Source organism: Tasmannia lanceolata, unplaced genomic scaffold (assembly GCF_043159265.1).
Source record: "Tasmannia lanceolata isolate RefF3 unplaced genomic scaffold, GAP_Taslan_0.1 ptg000026l, whole genome shotgun sequence".
Taxonomy (NCBI): domain Eukaryota; kingdom Viridiplantae; phylum Streptophyta; class Magnoliopsida; order Canellales; family Winteraceae; genus Tasmannia; species Tasmannia lanceolata.
In genome coordinates, this window is record NW_027518703.1 from 4979296 (window position 1) to 4997482 (window position 18187).

Sequence of the window (18187 nt, forward strand, 5' to 3'; positions counted from 1 at the left end):
TTCGTCTTGTTAGGATGGTTATAGGGTGACGGTTACACACCCTTACATTACTTTTCCTGTGAGTATTGTAAGTCAGTTATGCATAGTTCAACTGTTGATCATTGGGAAGCAGTTTGATGTATAATGAGTTACTTAAAATATTCACCGGGCAAAGGAATTATTTTCAAGAAAAGCAATCACTTGAGATTGGATAGTTTTTGGATGTGGATGGGCTTGGGTCACCTTCTAATAGACGTTCAACCATGGATTATTGTACTTTTTGTTGGAGTAAATATAGTTACGTGGTGCAACAAGAAGCAAAACATGGCTGAACGATCCAGTGCAGAGGTAGAGAGTCATGCAATGGCCCACACAACATGTAATTTGATATGGTTGTAGACACTATGGAAGAGTTGGTGCAAGCCAGTAAGATGTTTTATGATAATCAGGCTGCGACCTATATTGCTAGCAATCCGGTGTTTCATAAAATGAAGGAGCATGAGAGAACATAACACATAGATGTAGATTGCCATTTTGTTCTTGAGAAGGTGGAAGCGAAGGAGATTACTGCTCCATACGTTCTCACTATAGATCAGCTTTCAGATGTGTTTACCAAAGCCTAGAAAACAGCATCAGATAAACACTAGCAAGCTAGGAATGATCGATGTCAATTCACCTTATTTATGGAGAATGTCGGTGGTAGTGACATTTCAATAATTAGATTTTATAATATGTATTGTCTATTATTTCATTAATTAAACTTTTGTAATTATTGAACATAATTAATATAAAAGTCATGAATTGGAGTGATTTTTCTTCTTCCAAAATAACTTCTTACTTCTCTTCTCCTTTTCACCTTATTCTTCATATTTACCTCAACAACTGGGCCACTGCCATTGATGTCTGCTGAACAAATCAAATTTGCTTTTGAATGTGAATCTTACGAAGCATGGCAGTAAGGTGCTTCATGACAAACAATGCCATTTGTCGTGCCAAGATCCTCTTCAGCCATTGCGTTGGAAATATAGAGGAATTTATTTTTGTAGGAAACAAAAACTGCGACTAGTATTTGGAGCTGGACACAGGACCAGAATAATATGAAAATCTGAAAGATGGCATGGCTTCCATTGGCACTCTCCCTGTGGTCTTTCTTTGAAGACACAAAGGGAAAGTAGTGATCAGGGTGTGGGGCCCTCTGCATAGGTTCCTAATTCTAGGTGGGTGTGTCAAAATTTGCCTATTATGGCATGCCCCTTTCTGGATATGGAAGGCATGTTCCCAATTGTAGGGACTATCAAGAAGTCCTTTATGTCTAATTAGATGCAAGGGCACTCATTTCAAGAAAAAATCACATTGAAGTGTTGTGGTTCGATATGGGTAATCGTAGGATTGTTAAAATGGTTTCATATAGGTAATCGTAGGTAATCACATTGAAGTGTTATGGTTTGATTTAGTTAATCATAGGAACCTTGGTTTTCTTTGTAGATTATTGCCCCTAAGGCATAATTATTTTGAAGTTGTTTGAGGAATTCAACTTTGCTAATTGTGCAGATGGAATGGATGGTTTGTTTAAAGAAGTTGCAATGGGAAACTAGGATTAAACATTCTTATACGCAACACAGTTCTGAATTCAAGATTGATTACACATGCATGCTTATGTGGGTGTGTGTGCCTGTGACCTGTGTGTATGTATGTGTGTGCATGCGTGTGCATGCGTCTTTGAGCACGTGCCAAATATCTAATTGTAGTATTAAAGTTGGATTAGCATTTCACATTATCTGTATCATTGGTTTCACTTAAATATAGGTCGATGTAGTATTTTGTGCGAAACTGATGCCTCGTGTAACTCTCCGTTCTTTAATTCAGATGATGTGGGCTGCTGATTTTGATGAAGCGATTGGTCGGGAATTAGAGGAGAACTGTCTTGAGCCACTGGTTTTACAGCTTCCAAGGGATTCTGATGCGGAAATAGTGTTAGAAAGCTTGGAGAATGGTAAAAGGAATTCAAATGGTGCACAATCTGAATGCAGCAATGTAGAACATTTGACAGCTGATAGCAATGGTGCAAGATCCATTTCAAATCATCCCTTTTGTGGCTTGACGAGGGCTAGTTTCTGGGCTAGGCATGGCCGCATGCATTCCTTCACCATAACTTCATCGATGACAAGGAATGAGGATGATGAATTGCCTGTCTTCTGTGTAGCTGCAATTCTCATCATCAACCGCCAAAAAATCATTAGGGAAACTCATTCAATTGATGATCTCATCAAGGTGGGCATATTTTTTCATCTGTGAGGTCTATGATTTTATTTGAAAATATAATTTTGGTGTGTTATACAACGTATGGCATTGGTACATATAGGATGCACAACTTGTGTACTTAATATTAAAATGTTGTTTCACGTACAAAACCCAATTTTCAATGTTTGGGTAACAATCATTTTCTTCTGGGTGCCATTTTCTTCTGGAAGTTTCACATACTGTTGCAACGGTTGGCTAGCATTTCCATTTATACTTCTCCAACTTTTTTCTGTCAACCAAATGCTCTCTTGGTGTTAGAAGTTGATGAATACTTCATAATCTATGCAAGTGTTGCACGCCTGAAAAGAATAATTTATTTTGTATAGATTCCATCTTTTTGTATTTGCTTTGGGCTTTAAATAATTGACATACTGCTGCCCTTGTTTAACTTTTTGCAGATGTTCAATGATAACATGCTTAAAATAAAAGTGAAAAGATGCATACGCATGGCCATCAAACTACGGAAAAAGTACTTCTATAAGGTGGAGTTCACAATGAGTTTCTTTTCTGTTTGACTAGAATGTTATGTCATCGGGGAATGATATAGACAGATGAAAAAAAATCAGATGCGTTATAGTGGCATCATGATTTCCACATTTCAGTTGGACCATTAACAAAATCTTCATATTCCATGCCTGTGGTCCCACTGCAATGAGCCAATCATGATGCACGAATGTCTGGACTATCATTCTTGAATTCCTTTTACTGTATGTATGTTTGTTTGCCTGTTTCATCTTGGCAGTTACTGCTTTTGGTGAAGCCTGTTTTGAAACTCGTCGTGTTTTGACCAGCTCATCAAGCAGACGAGCACTGGAAATTCAGAGCAATGACTGGAAGAAGAGTATACAAGTGCACCATTCCTCATTTTCTTTTGTGCCATGCTGAAATGCTAAATGTTGCGTCTGTCTTCGTGCATTTCGGTGAAAGCGGGATATGAAGTTGGTATTGACAAATCCAGTTCTCTGGGCTTGTTATGATCAAATTCGTCATTTCAATCTTTTCTGAATTTTTGCAAGGTAAGTTGTTTTTTTAATATTATTCTTTGTTTCCAAATTAGGATGATATGACTATATTTTAGGGAAAGTTAATGATTGCGCTTAGTTCATGCATGAAATGATAGAACTACCTGAGCTTGCAAAAAAAAAAGTTCCAATATCATGTTCTTTTTTTTTCCCAAACTGTCCAGAATATGTTCTTAGAGTATATTTTTGTTATCGTGTACTCTGAAACTCAAAAGCAAAAGAATCAACTTATACTGGTCACCAGTAGCTGTATAGAGGGCCTGAAGTACAAAAGGCATTCGTCCAAGTAATATTGCATTGCTTTGATGTGGTTACTTTCCTTTTGACTTTGGCGTGCCATTCGGGCATTTATGTGGATGTTCTATCTTCACTTTTATTAACATTATGGCATGTATAATTGCATTATTTCCTGTTAAAATATAAAAGATTAAATAATGCCATCTCCAATGGCTTAAGCATTTGGAGAAACTGGTTGTTTCACATGGTATCAAAGCAAAGATCCTGAGTTCAAACCTCCTTGATATTAAAATTCTCACATGCAATGGCCCAACTACCATCTGATCAGCAGTAGGCAAAGTGGCAGGAGTAGCAAGAGCAGAACCAAAGCCATCAGATGTAGCAATAGAAGTAGTAGGTCGTGAAGGACGGAGTTCTGGATGTAAGTCATAACAGTAATCAATGTTGTGGCCCTCCAACCTACAGTGAGTACAGAATCGAGACCCACGACCACGACCACTCTAAGAGTCCCGACCACGGCCTCGTCCAGTAACATCCCGACCTCGGCCACGACCCCAAGCGGCATGGCCAGATCCTCAACTACGATCAGTACCATAAGAGGTAACAAGGGCAAAGCTATCAAGAGTATTATTTGGCGTCGGAAGAGCCCTCATACGCTGAACCCGAGAAAATGTCTCTTGAAGTGATGGCAAGCTACAAGAACCTACAATCTGCTAGCAGAACTGCAAGAAATCTGGCCCTAAAGAATCCATATATCGAACTACGCGCATCTCCTCCTAGCGGCATGCAAGCTCAACAGGATCGGCAGTAAAGGGCATGAGTAAATCTAACTACTGACAAAGAGCCTGATAAAAGCTAAAATGGTCTGAAAGAGACATCTCACCACTCTGGAATCCTAACCAGTCAGAGAACAGTTCACACATTCGTGCAACATTATTAGCCCCATAATACAAGGTTGCAGCATACTCCCAAACTTCCTTAGAAAATTCAAGAAACATCATATTCGCTGCCACCTGAGAATCCATACAACTCCGAAGAAAGGATCGGACTACAACATCCTCCTGTTCCCATCTTTCAAAGGAGGAATCCTTGGTGGGCGGAGGAGGACGCTCCAGAAAACATACTTTGCCACGATTAAGAAGATAAGTACGAATGGCTCTCCTCCAGGGAGGATAATTCTTCCCATCCAATCGAATCGAAGTCATCTGAAGAGGGGCTTCCGCATGAGAATAGCCAGTAGGAGGTCAATGGCAGAGGAAGAAACCACATCAGTTTTCAAGGACGCCATCGGCGGCGAAGATGTGTCAGTGGGTTCCATAAACAATTATTGAATGGGAGAGACTGAGGAAAACAAGAAAGAAAAAACAATTAAAGATCCAACAACACAATATTAGGCCACCACAAGTATAGTCGAAGCACAAACCCGAATAACCACAAGCAACATCATACGGGAAAACTCTCTGCTTAGTATTAATAACACAGAGCACCAATAAAACCACCGAACACACAAATCAATAGTCACTTCAACCATCAAAGTACTACGGCAATCAACAGACACATCACCACAAGCAACAATCAATTCGAACAACCACCACGAGCCAACCAACATCCAAAATGTCCAAAACACCAAACACGAAGAGCATCAAATTACCAATCACAAGACCAGCTATCACCACCAACTAAAAACCATTAATACCACCACGAATACGAAGTAACCACCAAGAAACAATCAAGAAACGGCTATCCCTCCACAATCAAGCCATATGAATCCTCAAAAAATCAGAGGGAAAAGGACCACGGCACATACATAGGGTGAGGAGGAGGAGGAGGGGGGTCGCGGGAAGTTGGGGGGATTACGGAATACCAGGGGGTATGTGTTGCGGTAAGCAAGGGGAGGCTGGGGGGGATTACGGAATACCAGCGGGGTGGGGTGTTACGGTAAGCGGGGGTTAGGGTTACAGAATACTAGGGGGAAGGCTGGGGTGTTACGGAATACCAGGGGCGTAGGGTTTTATGGTAAGCAGGGAGGGCTGGGGAGGGTTACGGCAAACAAGAGGGGTCGGAGTGGGGTTACGGCAAACAAGGGTGGGGTTAGGGTTAGGGTTAGGGTTCTCGCAGATAGTAGTTAGGGTTAGGGTTAAGATAGGTTAGGGTTAGAGTTTTGAGGATGAAGAAGAGTTAATCTACATGGCTCTGATATCATGTTAGATTGACATAGAGATGGGGATTGAGAAGAAGTTGAGAGGAAGAGAGAATGGAGCTTGGTTGGATGTTTGTCTTTGAACTAGAAAAAACAAAACTAGTTGATGGAATTGAAGGGGAAGAAGAGAAAGATTTTGGGGCGTCTCTACCAATTTCTAGCACATGGAATTATGGAAGAGCTCATAAAACTCCAGCAATATGTCTTATATTTATAGAGTTCTCAATTTCTATATGCACAATCCAAAGTTTATAGAGAAATCTCAAAAAACATGGAAACTAGCCACAATTGGAAGCTCCAATTGGGCAAAGCAAGCAACCCCAATTAGGGAGACCCATATGGGATGTCCCCCAAGGGTTTGCTTGCTTTGCAAATAACCCTTGGTTGCCCATGTGGTTCCCAAGTTTTCAATTTTTGTTTGTTTCTTCTTTCTCTCTCTTTCCAATTTCACATGTGTTGCTTTAATTTGAGAAAACAAATCAAGCAATAATATTCTAAATATTATTTGAATTCCAAATTGATAATGTCACAGCACATGGGGCATGTGGCAATGGGTCCCACCCAAATTTGTCCCATGTGGGTCCACTTATCCAATTCAAATTCCCGTTGCATTTCACATTTAATTCCCAATTAAATTAATGCAATCCAATCCTATCCAATAGGATTAAAGCTCCAATATAATTTATGATATTCCTAAAATACCTTTATGGTTGATACTTAACCATTTTGGTATTCCCAATGTATCCCATAGTGTATATACACTATATACATTGTGTATATCCTTTCAATGCATCCAATGCCACGAAACTAGTTCATGTAAGCAACTAAATAAATGCGGGACATTTATCTAATAGATTATAATAGGTCAATCGAGTAGTGAGTGGGATCGAAGCAGGGATGCGACGGTAGATCCTGCAGAACCCACAAGTGGGCACCACTGCGATTATTGCTCCGTAGCCAATGCTACAATCGCATTGAGTCAGTGGCCTCCATCGAGACGTAACCCTGAAGATAACCGTCAAATCATCATACCCCTAATTACATCAAATGTGCAAGTCCTTTCTCCATGTCCACATCTACCGAGTTTAGTCCTACGGGGGTGGGACATCAACTACCTCCTGGGCTCACTCACGGTATACCTTTCAGTCAAGCAGTGTTGGCCCGCAAATGCATTTGCTAAAACCATTTCAAAACTTATTTTGTGAAATTCTTTTGATAAATACTTTATCAAACCACTTGGCCAAGTATTTTTCTAGGCCTATTGCTCTGACCAAAACCGTAGATGTTATCATATAAAATAGGTGGAGACCTCGAAGGTTTGTCCAACACTCCAAAACTACCCTATGGTAACTCCAACAGAATCGCAGTTAGATAGACAAAAAATGAGAGACTCATCAACAAACCAATATGACCCCTCAGGTCAAAGGACATGTAAAAGGTCATGTCAGGTAAAATAGCTCAATTGTCTCTTATCCACAAGCCATTCTAATGTGATCATATTCAGTACGCAATCTCATTGTCGTGCCCATTCTATCTTGCTTAGGGTCCACTACCCAAGTGATTGAGATAAGTCACTCCACATCTCGTGCTTGTAGACAGGATAGATGCTAGTTGTATACAGGAGGAGGTGTCCAACCTCAACCCCAACTAGGAACTATTAAGGTCTGCAAAGAACCGGAATCCCATATCTCCTTGCTCCCTAGCATCTGTGAATCCTCTGCATGGGTTTTCTACTTTGCTACCTAAGGATAAATACGTGTCAATAACAAGTATTATATCACACATATTTAATCTTTTGTACCTATTAACTGTCATGAAAAGAAATTTTTATTGATTAACATGCGAAATACACTGATTTTTTGGGCACCTACTCTAACAGCACCGTCATAGCCAACGATCCCGTCTTCCACCTCTCAGGTACCTCTTTTACCCCCTTCTGGTGGGTCAGTGGATTCATTGATTGCATCTCATACGACCTGTCACCTCATTTCTTATGTCGTCTCCTATGATCATCTCACTCCTATGTGTAGATACTCCAATTTGACTGAACCTTAAACTTTTGTTTTGAATAAAAACCCTAGTAAACTAGTAAATTAGAGTCCCAAATTGTACCCTAGAGTAGCTTAGGATCCCAAGTAGGTCCCCGTAAAATTTCGTCAAAATCTGCCAAGAATTGCCTAATAAAACGAGCCGAGTTAGATAGTGCAAAAGATGAGTGAAATATCCTGTAAGCCAGCCAGTTTTTACACTACAGCAGAAAGTGGGGTGCATTATCCCTGTAAAGTCGCCCATGAAAAGTTTTATTTGAAAATACTTATCATTTAGTTAAAATACAACATATACATGAATAGGGGGTTGTCCAAGGTAACTTAAGGGGCGAAAAGTTTCTTTTAGTTAATTTTTAATTAAACCATTTTTCAATTTGCCACCCTTTTGCAACCAAAACCAAAGTAATTTTTTTGGAAAGGGGTTGTCCTATAAACTAATGGGGGTAAAAATTAAGGAAAAACTCTATAAATAGAGCATTTGAGCTCTCATTTGGAAGAAATGAGGGTTCTTAATCTCTTTTGGAGAGAGAGAGAGTTTTCTAGAGAGGGAGAGAGAGATTTCTAGAGAGAGAAGATTCTAGAGTGAGAAAGAGTTTTAGAGAGAGAAAGAATGAGATCTAGAGAGAGAAAAAAGGAAAAGAAAAAGCTTTCAAGGAAAGATCCAAGAGAAGAGTCCAAGAGATGCTAAAATTTAAAGTTTCTCACACAAAGTTGGTGGATTTTGAGTTTATTTTAAGTTTTCTTTTGAAAATTGGCATAAAAATGACAAATCTAGGCTAAATATGCATGAAAATGGTTAGATCTAACAACCTAGAGCTAAAATTCATCAAAACATGTCTAATAATAAGATCTAAAGCAATTCACCTCGGATTTTGAGTTCTAGTTGAATTTCGATGTGAAAATAGCAAAACTATGTGTTGTCCAGGCTCGTTTTTGCCATTTTCATTTATTTTTTGTTGGAATTCGTGAAAATTTCCCGCGAAGAGGTGTAGAGCTCGTTGAGATCTTCGATTTGGCATATTATGGCCCAAAATTGGCCAAGAAACGAAGAAGTTGTGCCAATTTTAATATTTCAGCTGGAAATTTGGGTTAAAATGGTGAATTCTTGGATGATTTTTGTGAAAACCTTTAGATCTGATGTGTTAGGCTTTGGAATTCAAAAATATATGTGTTAATATGTGTGTGATGTGAATATCTAGTGAAATCCATGATAGATGTAGGGTTTTGATGTGAAATGCTCTTGTAAGATGTTGACAATGTTGAAATACATGCTGTCCAGATTTGTATTTGTGCTTTTTCGTTAAATTCCGGTTTAGAATTTACAAAAGTGATACATATCAAAGTTGTAGAGCTTTTCAAGACCTTCAATTTGATATATTTAAGCTAAAATTTGGTTAGAAATGAAAAAGTTATGATATTTTTAAGATTTCAGCCAAAAACACCATATTTCCAGCTTGCGGCTTCACCAGAGATTGCCGTTTTCCGGCCACTTCCGGCCAAATCCAGCAGGAGTTGTCAACTCCGAAAGTTTTCATCAATGAATTTTCTGAAACTTTGGTGTTGAACACTTTTCCTAAAAATGTGTTTTGGTTTCTCTGTTTTGCAAAACAAAATTGGAACTTTTCAAAACAATACTGCATAAATGAAATATGAAATCAGCCTAAAGAAGGCCATTTTCCGATCACTTCCAGCGAGAATTGGCCGAAGTGCATAACTAATCAAATGTTCCCTGATGTGTCCCCTACAACTTTGATGTTTATCACTTTTGCTAGTTTTGCCATTTGGATAGTGTGATTTTCAATACAAATTTTCAAGTTCCATGTATAATGCAAATGTATGTTTTTTTATGCTTGATTCATGCTTAGCCTAGTTTGTGAAGGATGAGATGAAATGCTTTGAATGTTTTGAGTTTAATTTCTGATATTATACATGTTATAGGCTTTCACTCATGCTTAAGTTAATTGTTTTGAGTCTTGCTATGTTTGGATGCCTTGAATTCCATGCTTTGTGATGCAAAAATGTTAAATGCATGCAAGTGGAAATGAAAATTGAAATGAAAGATTTGGAAATGATTAACTAAACGATGTTAGGAGGCAAGCTCAGTTACATTAAAAAGTTGCTCATAGGAGGCATGTTTGGCCTCATTTATAGAACCCTCTCTAAGTTGTACCCCAACTTGTACCCCCTACTAGTTGGAGACCAACTTGGTTTGTTAGTTGCCTAATCCCTTATTTATCATTGCAAGGGCAATGATAGGGATACTTAGAGCCCACCTTTGTGAGTCTAGAAGACTTGCCTAGTCTCACTAGCACCCTTGCGTATTTCCTCTCCATTTAGTAGTCATACTTTGACTTATTTGCACCCGCTCATATAGTGTTAGATGTGCTTTGATTTGCATCATTTTTAATGTTGATTGTTTAGGAGTCTATCTCATAGACTTTTAGTTTGTCCTTTAGCTTAAGAGTTCGTCCTTTAGTGTTGTTGTCACTCTTCTTTATTACAGACTAGCTTAGTCTTATTAGACCTTTACCTGCTTGGGATCCTACATTTTTCTTTTTCCTTGAGACAATAGTTTACTCGTTTTGGGATCATTTCACTTTTAGTGAGTTTACTTGTTTAGGGTTTGGCCCTAGTGTGCTGTTTTGCATGTTCCCTTTTTAAGGGTTAAAACATTTGAAAACTCAAAAACATTTGAAAACTTTAAAATCCAAAAACATTAGAAATTTGAAACTCAAAAACATTTGAAATTCAAAACTTAAAAACATTAAAACATTTGAAAATAGTTAAAAGATTTTAGGAGCGTATTAGGAAAGTTTGTTTCCGAACTACGTTGGCTTGATCCTCTTCCACGAGGTACGTAGGCAGCGTGGGATCTTTATCCCAAGTTTAGTCAAACCTTCAAAAATAAATCATGTAAACCTTTTAGAAACACAAAAAGCTTTTAAAGCTTTTCATAAAACATGTTTTTGAAAAGAGAGTTAGGAGTTTGTCCTAGATAAATGATTTTAGAGTTAGGTGTTTGTCCTTGATATGCTGCGTCTTTTGTTTGTGTTTGTTTTAGAGTTAGGAGTCTGTCCTAGCTAGGAGTTTGTTTCGCCTCTGTCCGGTCAGCTGGCGATACTCTTCTTCGACTGATGACTACAATAGGGTGCGTCAGTTAGCTTATTGGTTTTAGCCTAGTGTACATAGGATGTAGGGCCCACCTACATTAGTTTAGGGCAAATAGGACGTCCTAAAATCCACAATTCACTTTAACCTAAACAACGTTCAAGAAGCTTTAAAAATTAGTCTGGTCTTTTAGGTCGAGTCTAGTTTAGTGGTCTAGATGTGTTGGCATCATAGTTTAGAATAGGCGCGCAAGAACTACGTGGCCTTGATTCCTATAGAGGCGGGAATACGTAGGCGGTCTGGATGAACATCAGACCATCCAAGAATCGGGCAAAAACGTTTACAGTTTTAGGGTTTGTTGTTAGCATTTTTGGATTTGAGTGCGTTATTCAGCATTGTTTCATTGCATAGGTACATGCTAGTGTGTTTACTCCTTTCTTGTAGTTATCTTTATTTTTGCACAGCCTCACATGTTTGCTCACATTTAGCTGTAGTGTTGGGTTGTTCTTTCTTTATTGTTCTTCACATGTTTAGACATAGTTTATTTACTCCTTTATTGCTTACCTTATTGTTTATTCATATGTTTAGCCATAATTCTTTACTGCTTTCTTTATTGCTATTTCACATGTTTAGTTATAGCTCTTTACTATTTTCTTTATTGTCATATCACATGCTTAGCTGTAGTCTTTTACTACTTTTCCAGTTTATTATATCTCATCATATCTGCTCTTTTATCACCTGCTTAGCTGTAGAGATGCATGTGATTGTTTACTGCTTTACTAGATGTGATGAGTTAGGGCTTGGATTTTTATTTTCTTTATCCATCCCTGAGTCATGCATGCTTAGGTAGACGTTTTCTCGGGGATGCTTGTTCCCATTTCACATGATTTTTGCCCCAAATTCTTCAAAGTTAATAAATAAATGGCATAAGAGACTGAGTCCGCTCGGGCGAGTTGGATGCTCTCCGGACTTTCCCAACTCGTAATCAAGCACGAGCCCATATATATCTGGTTATCCATTGCAAACAGAGCATTTGTTTTTGGTTCCATGGCCTATCCATGGATGGCGACTCTGAGTTGTTTTATGTACGTCTTGGTTTCAAGCCCTGGCTCCAGATCAAGAGGTATCTCATTCATATCGTCATAGGGCGCTTTATTTTGAGAGTTCCTTGGTAGAGCTCTCCCACATGTGGAGATCTAAAGGACCGACAGGGGACTTGTTCCTCGCCGCCTCCTTAGGATCGGGGTCCACACTATGTTTTATGGTTTTGTTTCTTCTTTGTCTTTTGTTTCTTTACCCAGGTCGGTTTCCGAGGCCCTTGCTTATCCAGACTGGCGAGCTGCCAGGGAGACTGAGATGGCTGCTCTTCGGTCCAATCACACTTGGGATTTAGTTCCCCTACCTTCTGGGGCCCAGCCCGTTGGCTATAGATGGGTGTTTACCATCAAGCATTTACCAAATGGCACTATTGAGCACCAACAAAAAGCCTCCTTGTCGCCAAAGGATACACACAGACCTTCGGTGTTGACTACATGGAGACTTTCTCCCTCATTGCCAAAATTCCTTCTGTCAGGATCTTTCTCTCTTGCTATCAACCGCAGTTGGCTACTCTTTCAGCTTGATGTCAAGAATGCCTTCCTTCATGGTGACTTGACTGGGGAAGTTTACATGGAGCAACCTCCTGGATATGTTACTCAGGGGGAGATGTCATTCTCAGTTTGCAGACTGCACAAGTCCTTGTATGGGCTCAAACAGTCTCCTAGAGCATGGTTTGGGCTATTTAGCGATGCTGTCATACGATTTGGCATGAGGCAATGTGCAGTTGATCACTCTGTCTTTAATTGTCACTCTGAGGCTAGACATGTTCTTCTCATAGTCTATGTGGATGATGTTATTATTACAGGCAGTGATACGGTTGGCATATAGAGACTAAAGACCTGGCAGGCAGAATTCTCCACTAAGGACCTTGGTCGCCTACGGTATTTTCTAGGGATTGAGGTAGCTTATTCTGGCAGCAGTCTATCTCTTTCTCAGCAAAAATATGTGCTAGATCTGTTAAAGGAGACTAGATTTGTGGGGGCAAAGCCTGCTGGTGTTCCCATGGATCCAAACACCAAGTTGATTTCAGAAGGAGGCTTGATGGATGACCCTGGCAGGTACCGTCGTCTAGTTGGGAAACTTATTTATCTCACGGTTACTCGCCCAGATATCTCTTATGCAGTTGGGGTAGTTAGCCAGTTTATGAGTGCTTTACGCACTTCTCACTGTGCAACGGTGGTTCAGATTCTCTGTTGTTTGAATGGGGCACCAGGAAAAGGCTTGCTATTCAAGAAAAATGGGCATGTCAGGGTGGAAGGATTTTGTGATGCAGATTGGGCAGGATCTCCAACTGATAGGAGATCAACCACGGGTTAATGCACCTTTGTTGGCGGCAATCTAGTGTCGTGGAAAAGTAAGAAACAAGAGGTAGTATCAAAGTCCAGCGCCGAGGCAGAGTACCGAGCTATGTCCCATACGAGTGGGGAGCATCTTTGGTTACGTTCCCTCATGTCAGAGATTGGTTTTTCTTCTTCTCCAGCTCAGCTTTACTGTGATAATAAGGCTGCGATTCACATAGCCACCAATCCCGTCTTCTATGAGAGAACCAAGCATATAGAGGTTGATTGCCATTTTATTCGCCAGAGAATTCATAGGCGCGATATACATGTTTCCTTTAGTTGGTCTGTGGACCAATTAGCAGATATTTCTACCAAATCCTTCCCTAAGTCAAAGTTAAATGACATTTGTAGCAAGTTGGGCATGTATAATATCTACATTCCAGCTTGACAGGGAATGTTGGATATAGTGTATTTGCCTAAGGGCATAGTTGTCATTGTACTTCTCTTGCCTTTATATAAATACATAAGTAGGGGAGTTTTCCCTAACTCACTATTCTCTTGTTCTCTTTCTCTCACGTAACAGATATGATGCTCCCAACTTCATGTACTTGCTTCTTGGTGATAGTAGGGTGCCCCTTGCCTATATTTGTGCAGGAAAGTTAGAATATCCTAAAGGAATTAGGGATAACATCAAACTTGTGCAGAATCAGCTGAAAAATATGCCGATCAGCACATGGTTGAGCAACAGTTCGAGATGGGGGACCTTATTTATATGAAGTTGCTGCCCTACAGACAATCCGCTCTTAAGAGAAGCGGAGCTAAAAAGCTCAAACCCTGTTTCTGTGGTCTTTACAGGGTCACACGCCGGATGGGGGAAGTTGCATATGAGATCGAGTTGCCAATCAACAATCGAATTCATGATGTGTTCCATGTCTCGTGCCTAAAGAAAGCCTTTGGATGCCACATCATTCCCTTCAACAAGCTTCCACCCCTCGACGATGAAGAAAAATTGGTTCTTGAGCCTAACCAAGTTCTTGAGACTAGAGAAAAACAAAAAAGGTAGAAGAACTGGGGCATCAAAGAATATTTGATGAATTGAAAAAACCTACCTGTGAAGGATGCAATCTGGGAGGGGCAAGTTCTCCCCCACCCAACCTTGAATTGCTTGAGGACAAGCAATTTTGAGGGGGAAGTACTTGTACAGGCCCATTTTGATTAGGGAATCAACCGTAGGCCAGCCCACCTTTTGTGTTTTCAGTCTGATTACAAAGCTGCCAATTAATACTCTAGTTGTTTTTAATAAAAGGTTTTGAATTTAGGAAAGCAGAGTCTCCGCCACCTAGTGGGAGACCCTTTAATATATTACAGCATGGTGGGAGCCCTGCAATACATGACATTCACGTGTCCCGTCATCATCAATAGGAAGGACACCCAGGGTTTGGACACACAACAACACAATTTTCAGAAACGAACTCTGTTTTTTTGTCTTGTTTTGTGTCAAGGGGTGGGACCCAGACATGATAGCCCACGCCGGGGTATTTTGGGATGGGATCTTTTTGACGGCACAATTTTGGATATGGGCTTTTTGAATGTACAATTTCGGATATGACTTTGAATGGGCTCCTACTATTGAAGAAGGCTTTAATCTATATACTTTTTATACGGTTCTAATTATTTTTCCTTATTTATCTTGATAAACTTTTCTAGCTCTTGTGGTGTGATATTTAAATATTCTTTCAATATTATAATATACCTGTACAAATTTCACTATATTGTATTTTCCATGCTCATAATATTTGCTACCTCCTGCCCATACCCTATTCTGGCAAGTGCTTGTTCCCAAGTGTAGAGGCATTGTACTGGCAAACCCCTTGAACTTGCTGCATTTTTTTTTGGCAAAGTATTTGGTGAATACAATTCTTCAGATTTTCAATAACCGAAACCAGTCACTGCATTAAGGAAACAGAAACTGGAAGCCCTCTAATTTTCGGTTCTTTAGACTGTTAACTTACCAACTTCTCCACAAGCTTAAGCTTAAAAAAGCTCAAGCTGTTGGAGAAGGGCGTTATTTATCTTTTATACTTTAACACTCCCCCGCAGGTGTGGCCCACTTGGCAAACATGTGGCACATGTGGTCCCAATTTGGGCCAACCTTCGCATGTGGATTTTTGCTATCCAGGAGGTTTGAACTCTGGACCTTCGCTCTGATACCATGTTAACTTTCCTGAAGCTTAAGCTTAAAAAAGCTTAAGCTGTTGGAGAAAGGCGTCATTTATCTTTTATACTTTAACATAGACAAATGTATTATCTCAGTATGGCTCTTGAAATCGGTGAATACTTCTAAAAATGCAGAAAGACCATTGGCATATTAGAATTATTTGTAGTGTTTCTTTCACCATCCTGATAATGTATTCCAATGAGTTCTCAAGAACTTTTAAGCCAATTCAGAACCTGATCTAATACGAAGTCAATTTAATATTTTATAAGATTAAGAGTGAATTGGTTTTGACCATCTTTGACTACGAAGTACACACTCCAAATGTATAAATAATTATACAAGATGGTCTGAATTTTTATAAAATCTGCAATATTTTCATTGGTTTCGCCTATTTGAAATCTACAGGATGGTCTGAATATTGGCCATTTGTTGAAATAATCGGTGCTTTTGTCTTTCCATGTTCTTCAACTTTCCCTTCCAAGAAATGCATCCTGTTTAAACTTCTAAAGATAATATGCTATAGAGCTAACATTATATTCTATTTCTGTGACATTTGCTCAGGTAGTTCAATCCATTCTCTTCAAATCCATTAAATGGCATAAAAGTGGAAGCAGTTATTATGTGCTGGCTGCTTAGAGATCTGAAACATCATTGGGCTACTGCTATCTCACGGACACCAATAATCGGTAAGTGGAGAAAATGTCGTCCATGATTATTTTTTCTTTAAAATTTATGTATTCGAGAAAGAAAGAACTTTCTCGATTTTGGTTACTTGTTTCCTGCTGTCTGTGAATATTGAAAGCTATTTATCCAAAATAGGAAAAAAATCACCAAGCACTTCCATTGTTTCCTGTGTGAAATGCTGTTAGCTGAGGGCTATATATCCATTTTCACTTTGTGTTTTTGAAGTTGTTACTATGGTCATAAGTAGATAGAGGTTTACTATGTAGATGGCTCTTACAAGAGTGGGTCATACTGGTTTCTTTAGGATGGTGCCATCTTCGAAGGCCATGTTTGAATATTGGTGGACCCAATTATGTGAGGGGTGGGGAAGGAGACAGGGGAAGACTTGAGTTGAAGGAGAGTCCTGTCATGAGTGGAAATGCCATAAAACACAAACCAAGATCCAAAACCAAAATCAGAATGAGGAAGAAAAAAGAGATCGTGATGTAAGTCTATCATTCACTGCATCATAGGAAAGAAAATACCTACCTACCTTTTTTTAAAGAAAATACCTACATAAAATTAGTTTTTTGTTGTCCTGATTTTTAGGAGCTTTTCATGCTCTCCTTGCTCCCATCCTCTTAAGCTTTTCCCTCTCCCGCCCATCTCTAACAGCTGGCCGTTTAAAAATTCTATGGAATATTATTTTTAAGTTGCCAAACATGGCTTAAGATTGATGTTTTTTCGAATTGTAAACATGAAAATTTGATAAAATTTACCGCCGGATTACCACCGACTCTTTTGTACATGATTTCAAAAAGGGAAAATTTTTAATCTGTACTGTCATTGCTGAAAAATTCAGGCTGTTGGGCCTCTTTGAATAGCTCTAAAGACTATTTGCATACAATAGTTAGAAATGATATTGTTAATGGCTTCCAATGAGGCATTAGTGTCCCATTTTGATGAGATTAATTTCAAATATCTTATGCAAATGCGAGCCAATTTTTCTGCCATCCAAAGAGTTCCTTGATTAACTTTTTTCAGGGAAAGAAATTTCTTAAGGGCAAATATAAGGGGACAAACACTTTCCAAATTAGTTTGGGCTCAGCTTGTATGGCATTGCCCCTGTGCTTCCCTTTAGTAAAGGTGGTGGCAAAGGTTTCCTTTTAGGCCCGGTTTGTTTTGGATTTTGAGAATCGATTTTGTCCAAGACTTGGGGCCTGTCTTTAGATTATGACAGCCGATTGTGGAGTCCCCAAACGATTATTGGACTCAAATTTAGTGCAATTTTCTGTCCAAATAATTGGTTGGGGACTCCACAATCGGTTGTCATAATCTAAAACAAACAGGGCCTAATTACGTTTAATTTTTAGTCCAATAATCAGTTTTGGACTCAGACTGTTTAATCATTTTAAATAAAATCTTCGGGATCTTTTGTGAAAATTTATAGTACATATTCCACACAGAATTTTCTGTGACTGCATATGTGATTGTGTGTATGTGCATGAATATATGTAAGGAAATGATGTCCATACTCGGTCGTTTTGATAATGACACTCCTTACTTAGTTACTTTGTTAAGCACCTTTATGAGATTGCAGACCCTTTGTTACCTAATTAGAAAAATGTAGAATAAATTACTATAGAAATCAATGATTTAGCTATATATTCTTGGTTGAACCCTAAACGAGGCTCGATAGATGAATAAAGGCCTAAGGAGAGGTCCTTTTGAAGGAGAAACTGTGCAATTTTGGGATCTCTGTGCTCCCTGGTAGGAACCTCTAAGGGGTCTGATGGTTTGGACTGAGATCAAGGTGGGGTCGATGGCAATGGGTTGGACTTGTGTTTTATGGTTGAATCAATGGATCCTATCCCATCCAAATGGCACATGTGGGCCCATGATATGGTTTGTAGCAAAGAGCCCAAAGGTCAAATGAAATTGTAGCTTGTCTTCCCAATTTCCTCTCAATTTTTTTGTGTTTTTGGATTTTCTACCAAAGGTCCCTAATCTATGAAATATCTTTCAATTAGTCG

At 39.2% G+C, this 18187-nt stretch overlaps 1 protein-coding gene across 2 annotated transcripts in view; it reads left to right on the forward strand.

The window, feature by feature from the left end:
* LOC143858710 (uncharacterized) overlaps nucleotides 1-16393 on the forward strand; it is a 47060-nt gene extending 30667 nt beyond the window's left edge. For both annotated transcript variants that reach the window (XM_077369429.1, XM_077369430.1), the window contains 4 exons: nucleotides 1846-2250; nucleotides 2679-2762; nucleotides 3072-3296; nucleotides 16053-16393. In XM_077369429.1, the coding sequence (XP_077225544.1) occupies nucleotides 1846-2250; nucleotides 2679-2762; nucleotides 3072-3110 (528 nt within the window). In that variant the 3' untranslated portion in view covers nucleotides 3111-3296; nucleotides 16053-16393. The remainder of the gene's footprint in view (nucleotides 1-1845; nucleotides 2251-2678; nucleotides 2763-3071; nucleotides 3297-16052) is intronic.
* Nucleotides 16394-18187: the final 1794 nt, after the last annotated feature.